Source organism: Pongo pygmaeus, chromosome X (assembly GCF_028885625.2).
Source record: "Pongo pygmaeus isolate AG05252 chromosome X, NHGRI_mPonPyg2-v2.0_pri, whole genome shotgun sequence".
Lineage (NCBI taxonomy): Eukaryota > Metazoa > Chordata > Mammalia > Primates > Hominidae > Pongo > Pongo pygmaeus.
In genome coordinates, this window is record NC_072396.2 from 47811151 (window position 1) to 47831879 (window position 20729).

General features: G+C 42.5%; 1 protein-coding gene across 6 annotated transcripts in view; it reads left to right on the forward strand.

The window, feature by feature from the left end:
- JADE3 (jade family PHD finger 3) overlaps window positions 1-9908 on the forward strand; it is a 150299-nt gene extending 140391 nt beyond the window's left edge. For all 6 annotated transcript variants that reach the window (XM_054470976.1, XM_054470978.2, XM_054470977.1 and 3 more), the window contains 3 exons: window positions 2810-3280; window positions 4735-4852; window positions 6832-9908. In XM_054470976.1, the coding sequence (XP_054326951.1) occupies window positions 2810-3280; window positions 4735-4852; window positions 6832-7742 (1500 nt within the window). In that variant the 3' untranslated portion in view covers window positions 7743-9908. The remainder of the gene's footprint in view (window positions 1-2809; window positions 3281-4734; window positions 4853-6831) is intronic.
- The last annotated feature ends 10821 nt before the right edge of the window (window positions 9909-20729 follow it).

Here is a 20729-nt window from a genome sequence, read left to right on the forward strand (position 1 = left end):
TTCTTTTTGTCTTTATTCATATGTAAGAATTAACACTTGGCTTTAACCATAAGAATTCCCAGTATTTCCTTAGAAACGAAATCTTCCCTTACTTTCCCCACTTCCTCTACATAAACACATAGATGCACTCATGCATTTTAAATCTTTGGGCAGCAGGGTGCAGTGGCTCATGCCTGTAATCCCAGCACTTTGGGAGGCCAAGGTGGGCGGATAACTTGAGGCCAGGAGTTCAAGACCAGACCAGCCTGGCCAACATGGTGAAACCCCGTGTCTGCTGTAAATACAAAAATTAGCCAGGCATGGTGGTGCACACCTGTAGTCCCAGCTACTCGGGAGGCTGAGGCAAGAGAATCGATTGAACCCAGGAGGCAGAGGTTACAGTGAGCCGAGATCACACTATGCACTCCAGCCTGGGCAACAGAGTGAGACTCTGTCTCCAAAAAAAAAAAAATTAGGCCTGGCGCAGTGGCTTATGCCTGTAATCCCAGCACTTTGGGAGGCCGAGGTGGGCAGATCATTTGAGGTCAGGAGTTGGAGACCAGCCTGGCTAATTGGTGAAACCCCGTCTCTACTAAAATACAGAAATTAGCCGGACGTGGTGGTGCACGCCTATAATCCCAGCTACTCACAAGGCTAAGGTGGGAGGATCACTTGAGCCTGGGAGGCAGAGGTTGCAGCGAGCCAAAATTGCGCCACTGTACTCCAGCCTGGGCAACAGAGTGAGACCCTGTCTCAGTCAATCAATCAATCAATCAATCTTTGGAAGCAAAACTGTAACATTATAACCATAACAAATAGTAATTAAGGCTAACTGAAGCACAGGAGTGTAGTAGTCACGGGCCAGGTCCTTCCCCCTCTGCCCCCCTATGAATAGTCAGTACATACTGCATAGTAATGCTTAATAAATGTGTTAAATCCATGACTGAATGGCAGACTATTATAAACTTAATTTCAGATTGTCTGTAACCATATTGTTAATAGAACTTTCCACAGTGGGCCAGGCACAGTGGCTCACACCTGTAATCCCAGCGCTTTGGCATGCTGAGGTGGGCGGATCATCTGAGGCCAGGCGTTCAAGACCAGCCTGGCCAACCTAGTGAAACCCTGTCTCTACCAAAAATACAAAAAAATTAGCCAAGTGTGGTGGCAGGCACCTGTAGTCCCAGCTACTTGGGAGGCTGAGGCAGGAGAATCACTTGAACCCTGGAGGTGGAGGTTGCAATGAGGAGGTTGCAATGATTGTGCCACTGCCCTCCAGCCTCAGCAACAGACGAGACTCTGTCTCAAAAAAAAAAAAAAAAAAAAAAAAACTTTCCACAGTGATAGAAATGTTTTATGTCTGTGCTGTCTAGTGTAGTTAAAATGTGGCTACTGTGACTGAGAAATTAAATTTTTTAATTATATATAATTTTAATTAAATTTAAGGCTAGGCGCAGTGGCTCACACCTGTAATCCCAGCACTTTGGGAGGCCAAGGCAGGCAGATCACTTGAGGTCAGGAGTTTGAGACCAGCCTGACCAACATAGTGAAACCCCATCTCTACTAAAAATACAAAAATTAGCCAGGCATGGTGGCACATGCCTGTAATCCCAGCTACTCGGGAGGCTGAGGCAGGAGAATCGCTTGAACCTGGGAGGCAGAGGTTGCAGTGAGCCGAAATTGCACCACTGCACTCCAGCCTTGGCGACAAAGTGAGACACCGTCTAAAAAATTTTTTTTAAAAATTAAATAGCCACTCATGGCTACTTGGCCACCAAGTTGGACAGCTCAGTTCTATAACAACAATTTCACGGGGCATGGTGACTCACACCTGTAATCCCAACGCTTTAGGAGGCCGAGGCTGGTGGATCACTTGAGCCCAGGAGTTCAAGACCAGCCTGAACAACATAGATTCTCTATTTTTAAATATTTTTAAAAATTCTTTTTGAGATAGGTTCTCACTCTGTTGCCCAGGCTGGAATACAGCAGTGTGATCTCGGCTCACTGCAGCTTGGACCTCCCGGGTTCAGGCAATTCTCATGCCTCAGCCTCCCAAGTAGCTGGGACTACAGACGTGCGCCACCATGCCCAGATAACTTTTGTATTTTTAGTAGAGACAGGGTTTCACCATGTTGCCCAAGCTGGTCTCGAACTCCTGGCCTCAAGTGATCCACCTGCCTTGGCCTCCCAAAGTGCTGGGATTACAGGTGTAAGCCACTGTGCTCTGGCCTAAAATTTTTATGTTTAAAAAAAAAAATTTCAAGAAGTTAGGTTACTTAGATATTGGAATTCCTGTGACCTTTTAAGAACCAGTGGATGCTCTAGCAATAATACTCACTTTGTGTGTTTTCTTTTGTTTGTTTAGAAACATTTTCTGAGCAACTGCTTCTTCAATACTTAATGACAATGCAAAATGAAAGACACAGCTTCTGTTTTTAAGATCTATCCCTAAGGACTTGACAATTGTTATAGGTACAGTGTGAAAAGTACCATTTTAAAAGCATCTATAGGGTGATGTGGGAAACACAGAGAAGAGACTACGTGACTGTTTACAGGAGCCCAGGAAAGCATCTCAGAAAACTTGATGCTTGAATGCTTGAGCTGAAACCTCAAAAGGAGTGTTTGAATTTTTTTTGGCCTCTGTGTTTGCTGTTTTCTGTAAGAACAGGTTTCTTGGGTTACTTGTAAAGCATCTGTTATGGTCAGTTTAGGACTAACTTTCTCCCAGTCTTTCTTTTGCTTCCTACAAGCTATCAATTTAGGTCCAGAAACATAGGTCTCTCCCTTTTCCTCCAACCCTGCTACCTTGACACATATTTTCTTCCTACAGTGCTCTATAAAAAGCTGCATCACTGCCTTTCACGTCACCTGTGCCTTTGAGCACGGCCTAGAGATGAAGACCATCCTAGATGAGGGAGACGAAGTGAAGTTCAAGTCATATTGCCTCAAGCATAGCCAAAACAGGCAGAAACTTGGAGAAGCTGAGTACCCCCACCACAGGGCTAAAGAGCAGAGCCAGGCCAAAAGTGAGAAAACCAGCCTGCGGGCACAGAAGCTTCGGGAGCTGGAGGAGGAGTTCTATTCCTTGGTACGAGTGGAAGATGTGGCCGCAGAGCTGGGTATGCCCACACTAGCTGTGGACTTTATCTATAACTACTGGAAACTGAAGCGGAAAAGTAACTTCAATAAGCCATTATTTCCTCCAAAGGAGGATGAAGAAAATGGGCTGGTGCAGCCAAAAGAGGAAAGCATTCACACTCGAATGAGAATGTTTATGCATCTACGCCAGGACCTGGAGAGGGTAAGGTGACCAGCTGTGACTAGTATATAGGTCTCGGTCTGTGTAGAAATGGAGGTCCCACTTCCGGTTTAATAATGGTCAGTCAGCTCATAATAGTGTGGGCTTCTGTGTCCTTGCTTATCTTCTGATCTCTTTGTGGCCCCAGACATTGGGCTCTGTGTAAATTCTGACAGGCACATCCAGGGGATTTGGGAGGCCTCGGGTATGTGCTCTATGAACTTTACATTTGAAATGAACTCTCATTTGGTTTACTTTTTATTCACTGTTGAGCCTAAATTGGCCTATCCATATTTTACTGATATATTTATGAGACTTTAGGCTGAAGAAAGAGTGAATTTTGTTCAGGAAAACACCAAATTAGAGTTTCACAAACTTGGCACTATTGACATTTTGGACTGGATAGTTGTTTGTTGTTAGGGGGCTGTCCTTTGTTGTAGGGGGAATTTAAGATGTTTACCAGCATCCCTGGCCTCTACCCACTAGATGCCAGTAGCACCCGCACACACACCCCCGCGTGACAACCAGAAATACCTGCAAATTACCAAATTTGCTCTCCAGTTGAGAGCCACTCCACATGATAATTCAGTATAACTCATGGTATATTTATCAGATATCTACTAAATGAGATACTGCAGGGCTTCAAAGGTAAGTTAAGCCCTGTGTTTATCCTAGAGAATTTTCTAATTAAATGTAAATCTATAAATGGCTTGTGTGTTTTTTTTCTCTGCTACCAGAATTTGAAAGAGAACTAATAGATTTGGCTCACTTTTAAAAATTTAAGACACTCACATATAGCACCTACTATTACTATTATTGCCAACACTGTCCTAAGCATTTTATAAATATTAATTCGTTTAATTCTAACATGCCCGTGAAAAACTATTATTATCATCATCACTATTTACAGATGAACAAACTGGGGCAAAGAAAGTTTGTGTAACTTGCCTAGGTAGGGAGTATGAGAGAGAGAGTATTTCACCTTTGTGGCTGTGGAAACTTGGTTGAGCTGAAAGTGTGAGCAAAAAAAACACTTCTAGTCTTCCCAGTGGAACTGTATCCTGCTCTTCCGGCACTGATTAGAAGATTGTACTGGATACAGCCAGCACTGCCATCATTCGTACTCAGGGATCTAAAGGGAAGGCTGAATTGTTAAACCATTATTTGGTCTTCCCAACCTGGCTGTGCAAGTAAATATCAAGCCCATGACACTGCAAGGAGAGTAGGTTTCAGAAGGCAGATTTGGAGCATTTTGCTCTTACTATTGGTTGATAGATCCCACAATTGACCATGCTGTGTGAATTCCTGTGGAGTGGCTCTCATTCTGCAGCTCTTGGATTCTGTCTTCTCTCCTCACCCCCACCTGACTTTAGGTCTTTATTTTAGCCAAACAATTTCAGTTGTCAGGTTTGCTTAACATGACAAACATCTCTATTTGTTGGGGATTGGGCTTTCAGGTCCGAAATCTGTGCTATATGATAAGCAGGCGAGAGAAGCTGAAGCTGTCACACAACAAAATACAGGAACAGATCTTCGGTTTGCAAGTCCAGCTTCTTAACCAAGAAATTGATGCAGGTAACCTGTATATTTAAAATGTCCTAACAAATATGTAGACTCTGTTTATATCCTATCTTAACAATTTAAATTTCATGCCAGTCATTCCACTTAAAAATCTTTTAAAATTCTTGTCAGATATCTCATTTGCTTCAGTCTAATCTTGATATAACCTGGCCCATTTCACTGTCAGTTCATAAGGCAAGAAATCCCAGGGTGGGGTAGGAGGAGTTGCAGGACTAGGGCAGGTAATCTAGGTCCCAAACAGATATTCGAGGCCATTAGTTGAAGCCATGAAATTATTCTGTAATTATCAAATTCATTTAGAAATTGACAGGATAGGATCTAACATGTTTCCAGAAAACACTTAATTCCAGGGTTACTCATCTTAACAATAGTCTATTAAAACAAATCCTTAGCCAGAAGTAAGTTTGGAGATCTGAGTTGTTATCTTTTTATTTATTCACTAATATTTGTTGAGCACCTACAGTGGACTAAGAGCTGAGCTACAAGATAGAGTAGAAAGCAAGACAAAATCCCTGCCTGTAGGGTACACTGCCCACTTGGTGAGCAAGACAGATGAGCATAATTATAGTGCCCTAAGCATAGGGAGCTTGGCTGGAATGATGACAGTCATATTCAGTGACACCTGTAAACTCCCTTTGCCTCATTTAACACAGAGGTCAATGGCAGACCCTGGGCAACTAGGGGTCACTGGACAGGGTGTGCAGAATCAGCTCCTGCCAAGGGAGGGTCAGCCATGGAGCAAGAGAGAGACTCGGAAATGAGGTGACAGGTGGGTGTCAGAGGCCCTGGGGTATCTGAGTGTCATGGGTCTCAACAGAGTAGTGTAGCAGGAGGCAGCAAGACTGTTCAGCCACAAAGGGCAACATGACAAGCAAAACAAGGAGAAGCAGAGGACAACAGGGAGAGTCCCTGCATGCCAAGGAAATTGGCTCCTACCCACATGCCTTCTGATGGGTAGGAGTCAACCTCATTATGACTTGCAGCATCAGCAGGTGATAGCTCCTGACAGAGATGGGGGTTGTGGGTGTTCAAGGTGGACCTTTGGGGAACAAATGCTGCCCACTGGGGTACCTAAGAGCTGTCCTCTCGATATCTCATTTTTGTGAGGGTACAGTAAGATGGTAATGGGCAAAGGTCAAGTCCATATACAAGGAGGAATTGTTTGATAGTGCTTTTTAAATTTCAAAGTACTTGAAATAATAGAAGAAGACCTGCTCTGACTGTGATTGTAGGGTGACATAACTGAGAAACTGATTGCCGATACTCCCCAGCCAATCATAAAGCTGGCTGGTTGGCAGGAATGTTATGATTCTTTTCTGCTGGCCTTACCACTACAAAACCTCCCACCTCCATAATGTTCATTTGTAGTCAGGAAATTATTCTAGGTTAAGGATATAAAATTTATGGGATCCACCCACCACTATCACCTCTAATTCCAAGTTCAAACACATGCATACTCTTCACCCACCAAAACCCTTGCAACTTTTCTGAAGGTTTGTGTTTGCCTTGCTTCAAGAAGGCCAGAAGAGGTTAGAGGATGGGGCCTGAAATGTGTGTGTTTAAGACACATACTAAGTGCTGTGCCATACCAGCACATGCATACACAGACACACAAATAGGGAGACCCTGTTCTAAACCATTGCTAGAGACATTCTTCTCAGAAATGGAAGGGCAGAGATGGGACACAGGAGGCAACACTAGTTTGTGATCATTTTACAGACTGAAAGAGCAGAGGTGAAGTGGTGTGGAGCCATACAGCTAACAGTGGCATTGCTGAGTTTTTCATCTGTAGCATTCTTGGCCCCAACCTCTAGTTCAGCTCACTCCAGCTGCTACACCATGATATACATACATAGCAGAGCCAGGTGCTTGTTAAACATTTGGAAGAGTAGGTATGTGAACTCACTCTGCCATAAGCACAAAAGCCATTATTTAAATCGGTTGTTAAAATGAATCTTTCTTTTTTATCTCAGGGCTTCCTTTGACAAATGCACTCGAAAACTCACTGTTTTACCCACCACCAAGAATTACCTTGAAGTTAAAAATGCCCAGATCAACCCCAGAAGACCACAGAAACAGCTCCACAGAAACCGATCAGCAGCCCCACTCTCCTGATAGCAGCTCCTCTGTTCACAGTATAAGGAGCATGCAGGTGCCCCAGGAGTCACTAGAAATGAGAATGAAATCGTATCCGAGATACCCACTAGAGAGCAAGAATAACCGTTTGCTGGCCAGTCTCAGCCATTCTAGGAGTGAAGCAAAGGAGTCCAGTCCTGCTTGGAGAACCCCGTCTTCGGAGTGCTATCATGGGCAGTCACTGGGAAAGCCTCTGGTCCTTCAGGCTGCCCTCCATGGACAGTCTTCCATTGGGAATGGGAAAAGTCAGCCTAACTCCAAGTTTGCCAAATCCAATGGCCTGGAGGGCAGCTGGTCTGGGAATGTCACCCAAAAAGACAGCTCGAGTGAGATGTTCTGTGACCAGGAGCCTGTGCTCAGCCCCCACTTGGTCAGTCAGGGCAGCTTTAGAAAATCCACTGTAGAACACTTTAGTAGGTCCTTTAAAGAGACCACCAATAGGTGGATGAAGAACACAGAGGACCTCCAGTGCTATGTGAAGCCAACCAAGAATATGAGCCCCAAGGAGCAGTTCTGGGGTAGACAGCTTCTCAGGCGGTCTGCAGGGAGAGCTCCATATCAGGAAAATGATGGCTATTGCCCAGATTTGGAGCTGAGTGATTCAGAAGCAGAAAGTGATGGGAATAAAGAAAAAGTCAGGGTAAGGAAAGATAGCTCAGACAGGGAAAATCCTCCCCATGACTCTAGACGGGATTGCCATGGTAAAAGCAAGACACATCCCCTTTCCCACAGTTCAATGCAAAGGTGATTAGAAACTTCCAAGGATGACCCAACCTTTGCCTTTGCCCCATATATTGGGGAAAACCCATACACCAAAAGGATTTTAGCATATGTTAAGAGGAATTGCAGTGAAAAGGATAACATTTTTCCATAGTAAATTGTCTTGCAGTTTTTGAAAATGTTTCAAGTCTAGTTTTTACAAGCACATTACAGTAATTGCAGGTTGTCCAGAGGTTGGTTTGTCAGAGGCTATTGGGAACAGCTGGGCCCAGGGTATTTGCTCAGTAAATATTTTGGGGCAGCTTTCCGGTTATATAACACATTGACAAGTATATGTATTAAGAGTCCTTGCATTGTTAACTGATTTGCAAGAGACCATGATTATCAGACACTAAAACTACTTATCTTTTGAAGCTACAGCATGTGACTCCCAGAGCTCCTGTCTGTAGGAAGTTTCTAATTCCACTGGTATCTATAAACCCTTTTCAGGGGAGAGACCAGGAGACCACCATCTTAGATACTGTCAAACTCACTACTGTCTTCCTTTGTTCTGCACAAGGTTGAGTTCCTTTCACAGTATCTTAACTTACTGAGTCAATACTCCTCATGCTTATCAGTGTCCAGTGCCTGTTCCTAAACTTGCTTGTTGGGGACACACTCATAACTATTTCACCTGACTGACAAGCATAAAAGGCTAACTTGTGGATAGTGTTTACAAAAGTACAAAAGTACTACTTCCAAGGAAAATGCTCTGATTCTCTGTTTAGGCATTTGTGAAGGATTCCAGAGCCTTTCCCAAAGTGAGACCATTTCTGGGGTATTTGTACCAGGTCAGGGTTTTTGTGTTGTTGTTTTCAAATAAGTTTGACTAAAATAAGTTTGGCTGACAGTTTTTGTATACCTGCTTTAATGTTTATAAAATTTTTATTGAGGTATAATTAAAATATAGTAAAATGCACAGAGGTTAAGTATTCTTACCTGCTTTAATTTTGAAACAGATTTTTATTGTCAAACAGAATTTGAAAGCATGTGTTTAACACATGGATATAATTTAGCTTTGTGTCAGCTTTGAATCTGAGGCAGTTTCCCAAACAAAAAGGCTGGAGCCATTTTTCAGAAGTTGCTTATACCCTGTTCCCAAACTATCAGCCATGATTAATTTCTAGTAGGAAGAGAATAATTACATTTGCCGGTGGGGGGTGGATAAAAACATGTCTGCTTCTCATTTAAATAAGAGAGAAATGATGCCGTTTTTTAAATGTGAAGCAGACTATAATTCTCAGCTCTCTTTTCTTCTTAGCCTTAAATTAATATTCTCTTTCTTCTAGTTTGGGAAAGTGTAGTGGGAATATTCAGACAAAAGAGGCCATTTTCCATTTTTAAAGCTTCTTACTGGTGAAACAGCCCAGTTGTAGTAGGTGCCAGTCAGTCAAGGCAGGGGCCCTCTCTCCGTCAATATGGAAAACTCAGCAGTTTTCCTCTCCCCCAGTTGTGTTCTTGTAACGTTGTTAATGGGTTCCTTTGCTTTTTGCTTTCTCCTTTTCTGAAAATGTATGTGTTTTGCCTCTCTTTTGGTTACATCTTCAAAATATTTCTTTTGTGCCTATGTACATGTGTAAACATGCCATAGCATGTGTGGTAGGTGTCCTGTATTTTGTTTGGAAAAAAAATTATCAAAATGAGGAAGAGAATTTCCCCTATTACGCACTAGGTTTCTGTACTTTTTCTTTGAGTTCTGTGGAGTAGATATTAATTTGATACCTTCATGGTGATGAAATTATGATGGAGCTGTGTTATAAATTCCTTATGTCAGAGGCCAGTGCGGTAGCCTTTGTCCTTTCATGCCTTTCAATTCTGAGTGAGAGGAAAAGCAAACATCAAAACAGTGCTTCAGCCAAATTCCATATGTAATGCCATTGGGAGAGTATTGACTAAAATATCATTCGTCAGGGAAATATAGTTGTAATATTTTTACAGGATATTCCTAGGTAAATGAAGGAGCCTTCAGTTGTAAATTTCAATTACCCCAAAATGTATTTGCTACATTTTGTTGTTTGAAGTATTACCTCTTAACCTTCTTTGTTAATTTTTTTCATTTTGTCTTATATAGTCCAGTTTTCCAAGATAAGCTCAGTCCTTTTTCAAATGTCACCTTTTTACCAATACTTTTTCATTAAATTATGAAAACTGCTAACTACTGTCAGTGTGTTTTTTATTTTGGCATATTGGTTACACATGTTCCTTTTATATTTAAAAAATTATATTCACTGAACAAAACATATTGTAGGGAGAGGGAGGAGGAAGAGGAGGAATTGAATGTTTAGAAGCACACATTCAACATTCAAGTCAATACCGGGGACCCAGGAGAACTCTGGATACTTGAACTTTACCCAGAAATCATGATTTTATCAGACTGTTAAGATAAAGGCCTTAGGATCATCATAAAACATCACCAGAGAGATAGATCCTATCTAAAGTGACAAGATTGAAAAGCCTTCAGTCAGGCATCTCTATTTGGAGTCTTGTGAGTATGTTGATGTCTTGCGGTTATGTGGTGTCAAGGGGGGCTTTTAGGCATTATAAACATTTTCATGATTGAAAAATGTGCTTGCCAAAGGTCATTGGGTAAATCAGTAGTGAAGATAGGTAAAAGGTGAAGTTGGTTTTCTCTCTCTCTCTCTCTCTCTCTATCTCTCTCTCTCTCTCTCTCTCTGCTAGAGAACTGAAACTACAGGTATACCCTGTTATAGCCAACAAAAGCTATTGAGTTTATACTAATGTGTACATTTCCAATGGGAGATTAATCTTTGTCCTTGTGTTGAAGCAACTTTAAATTCAGAGGATAAGCCAAAGAATGCACAATCCTGGGTTATTTTCCTTCTGGGACTTTAAAATCCTCAGTATGCTTGCTGACCTTTCAGAATTGGGGAAAAGTACGATAGAAGTAAAAACTTATTTACCACTGAATAGCTTTCATGTGATATTTTCCAAAAAATCTAACTTATTTATAAATTTTATTAGATTTTCACAACCTTAATTCAGCTATTTTCAAGTTTTATATTAATAGAAAGCAGCAATTGTGTGGTTTTTTTATTTGTTCTTTTAACTAACAACCATGCAAGCTTGGATTTTTTTAAGTAATTTTTAGTTAATAAAGACCCACCCTGAGGCTATCACTTCTATGTGGGAGCTTTATGACAATCTAGCACTGTAAAAGAAGTTTCTTTGAATACGGTTAATTTTACTATACAGATTGGAACAAATTGCATGACCTGAAGATGTGAGGATAGTTGTCCTTCAAATAAATCAAGGTTAAGGAGGATCAAGCCCCAGACTAGTGTCCCCTACTCTACGTAGTCACTGATCATCTTTTTTTTTCTTGAGTTGGGGTCTCGTTCTGTCACACAGGCTGGAGTGCAGCGGCATGATCAGAGCTCACTGTAACCTCCAACTCTTGGACTCAAACAATTCTCCCTCCTCAGCTCCAGAGTAACTGGGGACTACAGGAGCATGCCACCATGCCTGGCTACATTTTTCTATTTGTAGAGATGGAGTCTCACTATATTGCCCAGGCTGGTCTCAAACTCCTGGGCTCAAGCAATCCTCCCACCTTGGCCTCCCAAAGTGCTGGCATTACAGGCATATGAGCCACGATGCCTGGCCACTGACGATTTTTTTTTTTTTAGGGTCTCAGAGCATCCATCATTTCTCATTTTGTTAAGATGGATTTGGATGTGAGCAGTCCAGCCTCAAGGCTTGAATACCCCAAGCTTTAAATTTATTCCCCCTCCTCTCACTACTTCCACTCTTCTTCTCAATTTCATTTATTATAACTGAATATCAGGTTATAAACAAGGTGGAAAGATGGAATTGGTCTGTTCAAGCTGTACTGATTACAGCGAGTTATCTGAATTGGGAGGCCATTTGCGGAACCACTTTTTGCTCAACGCTGCTTTCCAAATGTTGCCATAATGTAATGACACTGCTTTCATACACCACACGTGGAAATGGATCTCGTTATTTTATAGTCATTTCTCACATGAGAAAACTTCATTCGAAAAATTGCTGAAATTTTGAAAATTATAATCACTTGCCTCACAACAGAAAGTCACTTCAGGTTGGACCAGTACCATTTTAGATCTTTCAGCTGCTGCTTAGGGAAAAAAAACATTAAATACGTATTTCTGCTTCAGATAAGCCTGGCATAGGTGCCAGTGTTCTGGTAACAGATTTTTCCTCTCTTCACCTTAACTTTTCTATTTTACAAAACTGGATCTCTGGTTCTCTCCCCTCCCCCTAGCTCTGCAAACAAAGGTGGCTCTAGGGGTTAAGCAACAACAGTGTTCACAAGGTGGTGGTTAGCTGTGTGCAGTACTGTGGCCACTCAGTCTTTTCAGTTATATTTGCCTTCAAGGACAACAATGAACAAGATCAGACAGTGCTGCCTGCATCTTTGGGGCAGAATTTGTGCCCGTGTCTTGTCCCCCAGTCCTTAAAGATGGACTGAGAGCTGCATGAGCAGTTTCAAGCTGAAGGTCAGTTTCAAGACAGCTACTGGGGGCCAGGCATGGTGGCTTATGCCTGTAATCCCAGCACTTTGGCAGGCTGAGGTGGGGAGGATCGCTGGAGCCCAGGAGTTCGAGACCAGCCTGGGCAATATGACGAAACTCCATCTTATAAAAAATAAATAAATAAATAAAAAATAAAAAAACCTTGGTCGGACAAGCCAGGAAACTTGTTTGGGACAAGTCAAGCCTTCAAATAATAAAAGTTACAATATTCATCAAGCCCTTAACCTATGGCAGGCCTTTTGCTAAGCCTTTTACATGGGGCTACCTTATATTTAGTTCTCACAACAACCATATGAAGATAATACTATCAGCTGCATTTGATACGTGAAAACTGAGGCCAAATGTTTAAGACAGTTGTTCAAAGCTAGAACCTGTGAGGTTGCCTCTACAACTCATACTTTTAGTCACTTTGCTTGACTCCTGTGCCCAAAGCCCCCTCTCTAAACACTCTTACTCAGTTTCTTCCTGAAGAAACCAACCTGAGTTGGGGTTTGGTCATAAGGATTCTGTAACCACTTGATCCGTGACGCCTGGACAGAGCTGATTGGACCACAATTAGTCATCTAACACAAAGTCAGTTTAGAGGTTCACATCCAAAACACAAGATAAGTCACACAAATCTGAACAGTACAGACCTCACAGATCTAGGACCTGGTGGATTTGCCTTCTCTGTAGCTAATCTAACTTGCAACTGGGCATAGTAAAGATAAATAATGGCCCCCCAAAGATGTCCATGTCCTAATCCCTGGAGCCTGTGAATATGCTACCTTGCATGGTAAGAAGGGTTTAGCAGATGTAATTAAGGGCTTTCGACCCCAACCATTACACATGTAACAGACAAGCACATGTACCCCTGATTCTAAAATAAAAATTTAAGGGCCTTAAGATGGGGAAGTTATCCTGGATTATCTAGGTGGGCCCAACCAATATAGTCACAAGGGTGCTTATAAGAGGGAGGCAGGAGGATCCAAGTCAGTAGTAAGAGATGTGACAATGGAAGCGGGAGGTTGGAATGATGCAAAGAAGAGCCATGAGCCAAGGAATGCAGACAGTCTCTAGAAATGGAAAAAGACAAGAAACAGACCCCACCCCAGAAGGTTTTCAGAAACAACTCAGCCCTGCGTACACTGTGATTTTAGACATTTGACCTCCTGAACTCTTAAGAGAATACATTTGTGTTGTTTTAAGCCACTAAATTTGTGGTAATTTTTACAACAGAAATAGTAAACTAGTACACTAGGCATACTGCAAGTGCTCCCTACCCTTTCAGGGGAGTGTTCCTTTCCCACTGTGTCCATCTCTGCTGTGATACTCTAGGTTGGTCCTGTACTTTCGTTAGTTGAAACTCTTTCCATTAAATGGAAAACCAGTGGTTTTTTTGATCAATAGAATCCTCCCCTAGAGAAATTAGTTTTCTCTTTCTCGCCCCATCCCCCCAACACTTTTTCCAAGGTGGCCTTTGGTACTTCTTAGGTAGCCTTGGATAATCCTCCATGGGCCTGCTGCATCCACCGTGGCTGAATCTGGCACTGCCTGAGGAGTTGCCCATAGGTTTGTATGGTCCTGTTGTCTGAAAAACTGTCCTGGGAAAGTAGAAATAATTCCTTGAGTGTTACTCCACGGGGGAAGTTATAGAAGGCACATGTAGCTCATTATGAGAAATGCTTTCGTTATCAGAGCCTCCTAAAAGGAAGTGAATGGCCTGAGAGTTGAGTTCTTAAACACCCCAGATACCTGAGCCAAGCTTGGAGGTTAAAGAATGCAACTGTATGCTGCCTACAAGAAGCCCACTTTAAATATTGGCCGAGCACGGTGGCTCACGCCTGTAAAACCCAGCAGTCGGGGAAGCCAAGGCGGGCGGATCACCTGAGGTTGGCAGTTTGAGACCAGCCTGTAATCCCAGCTACTCGGGAGACTGAGGCAGGAGAATCGCTTGAACCCAGGAGGTGGAGGTTGCAGTGAGCCGAGATTGCGCCATTGCACTTCAGCCTGGGCAACAAGAGGGAAACTCTGTCTCAATGAATAAATAAATAAATACAAACAAACATACAGGCTGGGCAAGGTGGCTCACACCTGTAATCCCAGCACTTTGAGAGGCCAGTGTGGGTGGATCACCTGAGGTCAGAAGTTCGAGACCAGCCTGGCCAACATGGTGAAACCCCATCTCTACTAAAAGTACAGATCACTACTAAAAGTACGGGCATGGTGGTGCGCACCGGTAGCCCAGCTACTCAGGAGGCTGAGGCACGAGAATCACTTGAACCCAGGAGGCAGAGGTTGCAGTAAGCCGAGATTGCGCCGCTGCACTCCAGCTTGGGCAACAGAGTGAGACTCCATCTCAAAAAAAAAAAAAAAAAAAAAAAAAGGAGATAACCTGAACAGCTCTTTATTATTAAATAAATTGAATTTGCAATCAAACTTTCCTTTGAAGAAACTCTGCCCAGATGACTTCACTGGTAAATTCTAACAAGCTCTTAAGAAACAGATAATACTAATTATACATAAACTCTTCCAAAAAATTGGACGGGAGAGAATACTTCTCAACTCATTCCATGAAGCCAGCATTACCCCAATACCAAAACCAGACAAATACATAAGAAAACTAGAGACCAATATCCTTCATAAAAATTAATGCAAAAGTGGCTGGGCGTGGTGGCTCATGCTTGTAATCACAGCACTTTGGGAGGGCAAGGCAGGAGGATCACTTGAGGCTGGGAGTTCAAGACCCAACCTCGCCAAGATGGTGAAGCCCCTGTCTCTACTAAAAATACAAAAATTAGCTGGGCGTGGTGGTGGGTGCCTGTAACCTCAGCTGCTTGGGAGACTGAGGCAGGAGAATCGCTTGAACCCAGGAGGCAGAGGTTGCAGTGAGCTGAGATCATGCCACAGCACTCCAGCCTGGGTGACAGAGTGAGACTCCCTCTCAAAAATAAAAATAAAAATAATGCAAAAGTTCTTAACAAAACGTTAGCTAATTTAATCGAAGAATATATCAAAAGTAAGATTTATCCCAGACATGCAAGGTTGACTTAACATTTGAAAATCAATCAATGTAATTTACCATATCTCAATAGATACATAAAAAGCATTTGAGGCCCGGTGCTGTGGCTCACACCTGTGATCCCAGCACTTTGGGAGGCTGAGGTGGGTGGATCGCTTGAAGCCAGGAGTTCGAGACCAGCCTGGCCAACACGGCAAAACCCCGTCTCTACTAAAAATACAAAAATTAGCCGGGCGTGGTGGCAGGTGCCTGTAATCCCAGCTACTTGGTAGGCTGATGCATGAGAATCGCTTGAACCCTGAAGGCAGAGGTCGCAGTGAGCCAAGAATGTGCCACTGCACTCCAGACTGGGTGACAGAGCGAGACTCTGTCTCAAAAAAATAAAATAAATAAATAAAAACATTTGACGGTATCTACTGCTGACAATAGTGTTCAGCAAACTGTGAATAGAAGCTGAATAAAGGACATCTACCCAGAACCTTATAAAGGACACCTACAAAAAACCCTACAGTTGGCCAGGCACACTAGCTCACACCTGTAATCCCAGCACTTTGGGAGGCCGAGGTGGGAGGACCACTTGAGCCCGAAGTACCAGACCAGCCTGAGTAACATAGTGAGACCCCATCTGTACAAAAAAATTAAAAATTAAAAATTAGGGTGTGGGGGCATACCCATTTTTTATAAGATCATTAGATTTTTTCCTATAGTATGAACTCCTTATGTATTCTGGTTTTTAATCCCTTGTCAGATGGGTAGTTTGTGAATATTTTCTCCTATTCTGTGGGTTGTCTCTTCCCTTTGTTGATTGTTCCCTTTGCTGTGCAGAAGCTTTTTAACTTGATGTGATCCCATTTGTCCATTTTTCTTTGGTTGCCTGTGCTTGTGAGTTATTACTCAAGAAATCTTTGCCCAGACTAATGTCCTGGAGATTTTCCCCAATGTTTTCTGGTAGTAGTTTCATAGTTTGAAGTCCATTTTGATTTGATTTTTGTATATGGTGAGAGATAGGTTGGTCTTTTTTTAAATAGAGACAGAGTCTCATCATGTTGCCCAGGCTGGTCTCGAACTCCTAGACTCAAGCAATCCTCCCACCTTGGCCTCCCAAAGTGCTGGGATCATAGGTGTGAGCCACCATGCCCAGCCAAAACCACTACTTTTTGCAAGATGCTATTAATAGACTGAAAAGAGAAATCACAGACTGGGAGAGAAGATTTCAAAGTAATTATGCTGAGCCAGACAAAACAGAATACATACTGTATAAATATAATCCCAGGTACCAAAAAAACTACAAAATAAGAGCAAATCTAGAGTAACAGAGAGCAGACCAGTGGTTGCGTGGGGGTTAGGAGCAGGGAAGGGTGGGAGGAAAGGATAATAAAAGGGCAGGAGGAAACTTTTGGGGGTGACCAGAATGTTCATTATCTTGGTGGTGGAGATAGTTCTAGACATGTATACTTTTGTTAAAACTAATCAAATTATGCTCCGGCCAGGCGTGGGTGACTTATCCCTGTGATCCCAGCACTTCAGGAGGCCAAGGCAGGAGGATCGCTTGAGCCCAGGAATTCAAGACCAGTCTGGGCAACATAGCAAGACTCTCTACAAAATTTTAAAAATTAGCCGAAGGTGGCAGCATGCATCCGTGGTCTCAGCTACTAGGGAAACTGAGTCAAGAGGATCACCTAAGCCCGGGAGGTCAAAGCTGCAGTGAGCCATGATCACACCACTGCACTCTAGCCTAGGCAACAAAGTGAAACCCAGTCTCAAAGTTAAAAACAAACTAATCAGCCTGGAATCAAGAAGTTTTACATGGCCTCTTGACGGGTAATGATTGGCCTTCAGCCAGGTTCCATAGACACAAAGTTGCCCAAGCGTCATCATTACAGCCCATGAACATTCTCATGGGGTCTTCCAAGTCTAAAACTGCAAGTCTTTGATACTAAATACCTGCTTCCTTCATGTTTTCCTACTATAATATTCTCCATATGGCAAAATTTCTCTAGGGTCAGTTTGAAATTACTGCGGCCACATTGGGGAACTTTTGAGATGAACAAGTTTGTTCATTTAAGAGGCATCTTAGAACAAAGAGTGAAGAAAACCTTATTAGGAGATTATTTGGTTTTGCCTAAAAGAAAAATTATTTTGGGGGGTAGGTGACCCCCCCTCCTTTGTTTCCACATTTCAAGGATTAATGAGTGGTAGCTTTAAAATTCTTTACATGGATAAAACTGTCAAAGGCCCAAGTTATTGTCTAAACCAATAACTTGGTTTTGACAATACTGTACTCTGTACTCTGTCCTCTGTCTCCCTCCCCACCCCCCAGTGTGTTTGTCAAAATGGTCTTTCTATATTTATATATTCTTCCCTGTCCTTCAAGAAAGAAAAAAATTAGCCTTTTATTATGCTGATGCAAAAGTAACTGCAGCTTTTGCCATTAAAAGTAATGGAAGTTCCTTTTGCACCAACCTAATAAATGATAATTTCATATTTGTCTGAAGCTGGCTTTTTGTTATTGTTGTTCCTCTCCCTCTCTTTTACTCCCTTGGGAAACTTTAAAGATTAACTGATCAAAAAAAAAAAAAAAATTCAGGGCCAGGCGCAGTGGCTCACGCCTGTAATCCCAGCACTTTGGGAGGCCAAGGCAGGTGGATCATTTGAGGTCAGGAGTTCAAGACCAGCCTGGCCAACATGGTGAAACCCCGTCTCTACTAAAAATACAAAAATTAGCCGGGTGTGGTGGTGGGCACCCAGCTACCTGGGAGGCTGAGGCAAAAGAATCCCTTGAACCCGGGAGGCGGAGGTTGCAGTGAACCAAGATCACACCACTGCACTCCATCTTGGGCAACAGAGCGAGACTTTGTCTCAAAAAAAAATATATTTAGTTGTTATGCGTACACTCTAGAAATATCTAGTCCAGATAAACTGTCAAAAGTGTCTAAAAGAAGGAAAGAAAAAGTTAATGTGTTTCTTTTGGGGGACACTAGAAAGTATATTTAACACAATGGTCTTTGTTATTATACTTATGAAAAAATAAGAAAAGAATTTAATTTCAAGATAAAGAAGAGCTTTCAATTATGATTGAAGATCTTTAAAAATAGTTTACCATTTTAAAGTAATGTCAGAACAATATTTTTGCTTGTACAAAAATCAGGATTAAATTACTTAAGCTTTCTAAATTTCCTACACTGGTTTTATGGGTTAAGTAAATTACCATTGTTTCTATAACTTCATATATATATGAACGACTGAAAGGAATAATACTAACAGGTGTCTTTTTAAATAGTTTAATTTTATGAAAAAAAAAATTTTTGAGACAGGGTCTCACTCTGTCACCCAGGCTGGAGTGCAGTGGTGCAATCATAACTCACTGCAGCCTCGACCTCCTGGGCTCAAGCGATCCTCCCACCTCAGCCTCCTGAGTAGCTGGGACTACAGGCATGAGCCACCAGGCCTGGCTAATTTTTTTTCTGTTTTATTATATTTTGTCATTCTGCACCTTCATGAAATAATTTTTGTTGTTGTTTCTGTTTTTGTTTGTAGATACAGTGTCTCCCTATGTTGCCCAGGCTGGTCTCAAACTCCTGGGCTCAAGTGATCCTCCTGCCTCAGCCTCCCAAAGTGCTAGGATTACAGGTGTGAGCCACTGCACCCAGCCTGAAAAATTCTTAAATTTCTACAAATCATAAGGATTTAATGTATTGGCTAAAATTGAAATCTCTAGATCCCAACTTTAAGACTTAAGACAAAAGATTAAGTTCATTAATAAATAATCTTTGGACACATAGGAAACTGACAGTTTCTGAGTAAGGAATAGATAGAAAACACTAGTCACTGAAGGTGATTTTTTATTCTCATTTCCTAAAGTGGCACGGTCCTTATCAACTGTCAATTCAGAAAAATTGCAGAGAACTGGCCAGGCATGGTGGCTTACGCCTGTAATCCCAGCACTTTGGGAAGCCAAGGCAAGCGGATCACCTGAGGTCAGGAGTTTGAGACCAGCCTGGCCAACATGGTGAAACCCTGTCTCTACTAAAAATACAAAAAAAAGAAAAAACATTTGCCGGGCGTGGTGGTGCATGCCTGTAGTCCCAGCTACTTGGGAGGCTGAGGCAGGAGAATTGCTTGAACCTGGGAGGTGGAGGTTGCAGTGAGCCGAGACTGCACCACTGCACTCCAGCCTGGGTGACAGAGCAAGACTCTGTCTCAAAAAACAAAACAAAACGAAACAAACAGAGAACTCTTGGAATTCGAAAACCACAATAGTCAAAGCTCTTAGAAACCCCTTCAACTTCCATAGCCTCAAGTATTGCCATTATTTTTCATGGCAATAAGATCTGCACCCCCCCCCAAAGGATTCACAAGTTATCTGCTTCTGAGATAATAACAGGTTTCCCTATGCATTTGGAAAGTATTCCCAATGCTAGACTCCACTCTGTTACAGGCTGATATGACTCATTACTGCAGGGGACTCCTACAATACCTCCAGCTTTCTCACCAACAGGTATAAACTGCATTTTCTTTTTTGTTTGTTTTGAGACGGAATTTGGCTCTGTCTGTTGCCCAGGCTGGAGTGCACTGGCCCGATCTCTGCTCACTGCAACCTATGCCTCCCAGGTTCAAGTGATTCTCCTGCCTCAGCCTCCTGAGTAGCTGGGATTACAGGCGTACACCACCACGCCCGCCTAGTAAATTGCGTTTTCAAAACCCCCACCTCAGCAGCCTCTGCAGGATCTCAAACCTGAAGGTTTGGTTTTCTGAAAAGACATCAGAGAAAAACTACTTGAGTCTCCATGGAAAAGACCTTATCAGGGACTGTTAGCAACTGGCACAGCAATAAAACTCCAACGGGACACTTAAGTTCCCATTTCCCAACTTAAAAGATATACGTCAGTTTATCCTGACTCCTGGATGTCCATTCCATCAGGACACTTTAAACTAAGACATTCTTAGAAGCCCTCCAGAAACTGCTGACTGCAGAAGTGGCCAGCTTCAACTCAAGGTTAATTTTCTGATTCTTCAGCAGCCCTTTTCTTTCCCTTCACTCTCCTGCTCATCCTACTAACAGATGAAAAGGCTTCTCAGTGTGTTCTCCCTTATCCTCATCCTGTGACTTCTGAACCCTTACAGTCCCCTCTCACTTAAGAAAAAACACAGCCTGGGCAACATGGCAAAACCCCCTCTCTACAAAACAAGTACAAAAATCAGCCAGACTTGGTGGCGTGTGCCTGTAGTCCCAGCTACTTGGGAGGCTGAGGTGGGAGGATCACTTGAGCCCAGGAGGTTGAGGCTGCAGTGAGCCATGATCGTGCCACTGCACTCCAGCCTGGGTGACAGGGCAAGACCCTGTCTCAAAAATAAATTAAAAAAAGAAATAACAAAGCATCCTGATAGGTTTTTCTCAGAGCATAGCTACTGCTCTGAATTTAACTGTTTGCTGACAAAAAAA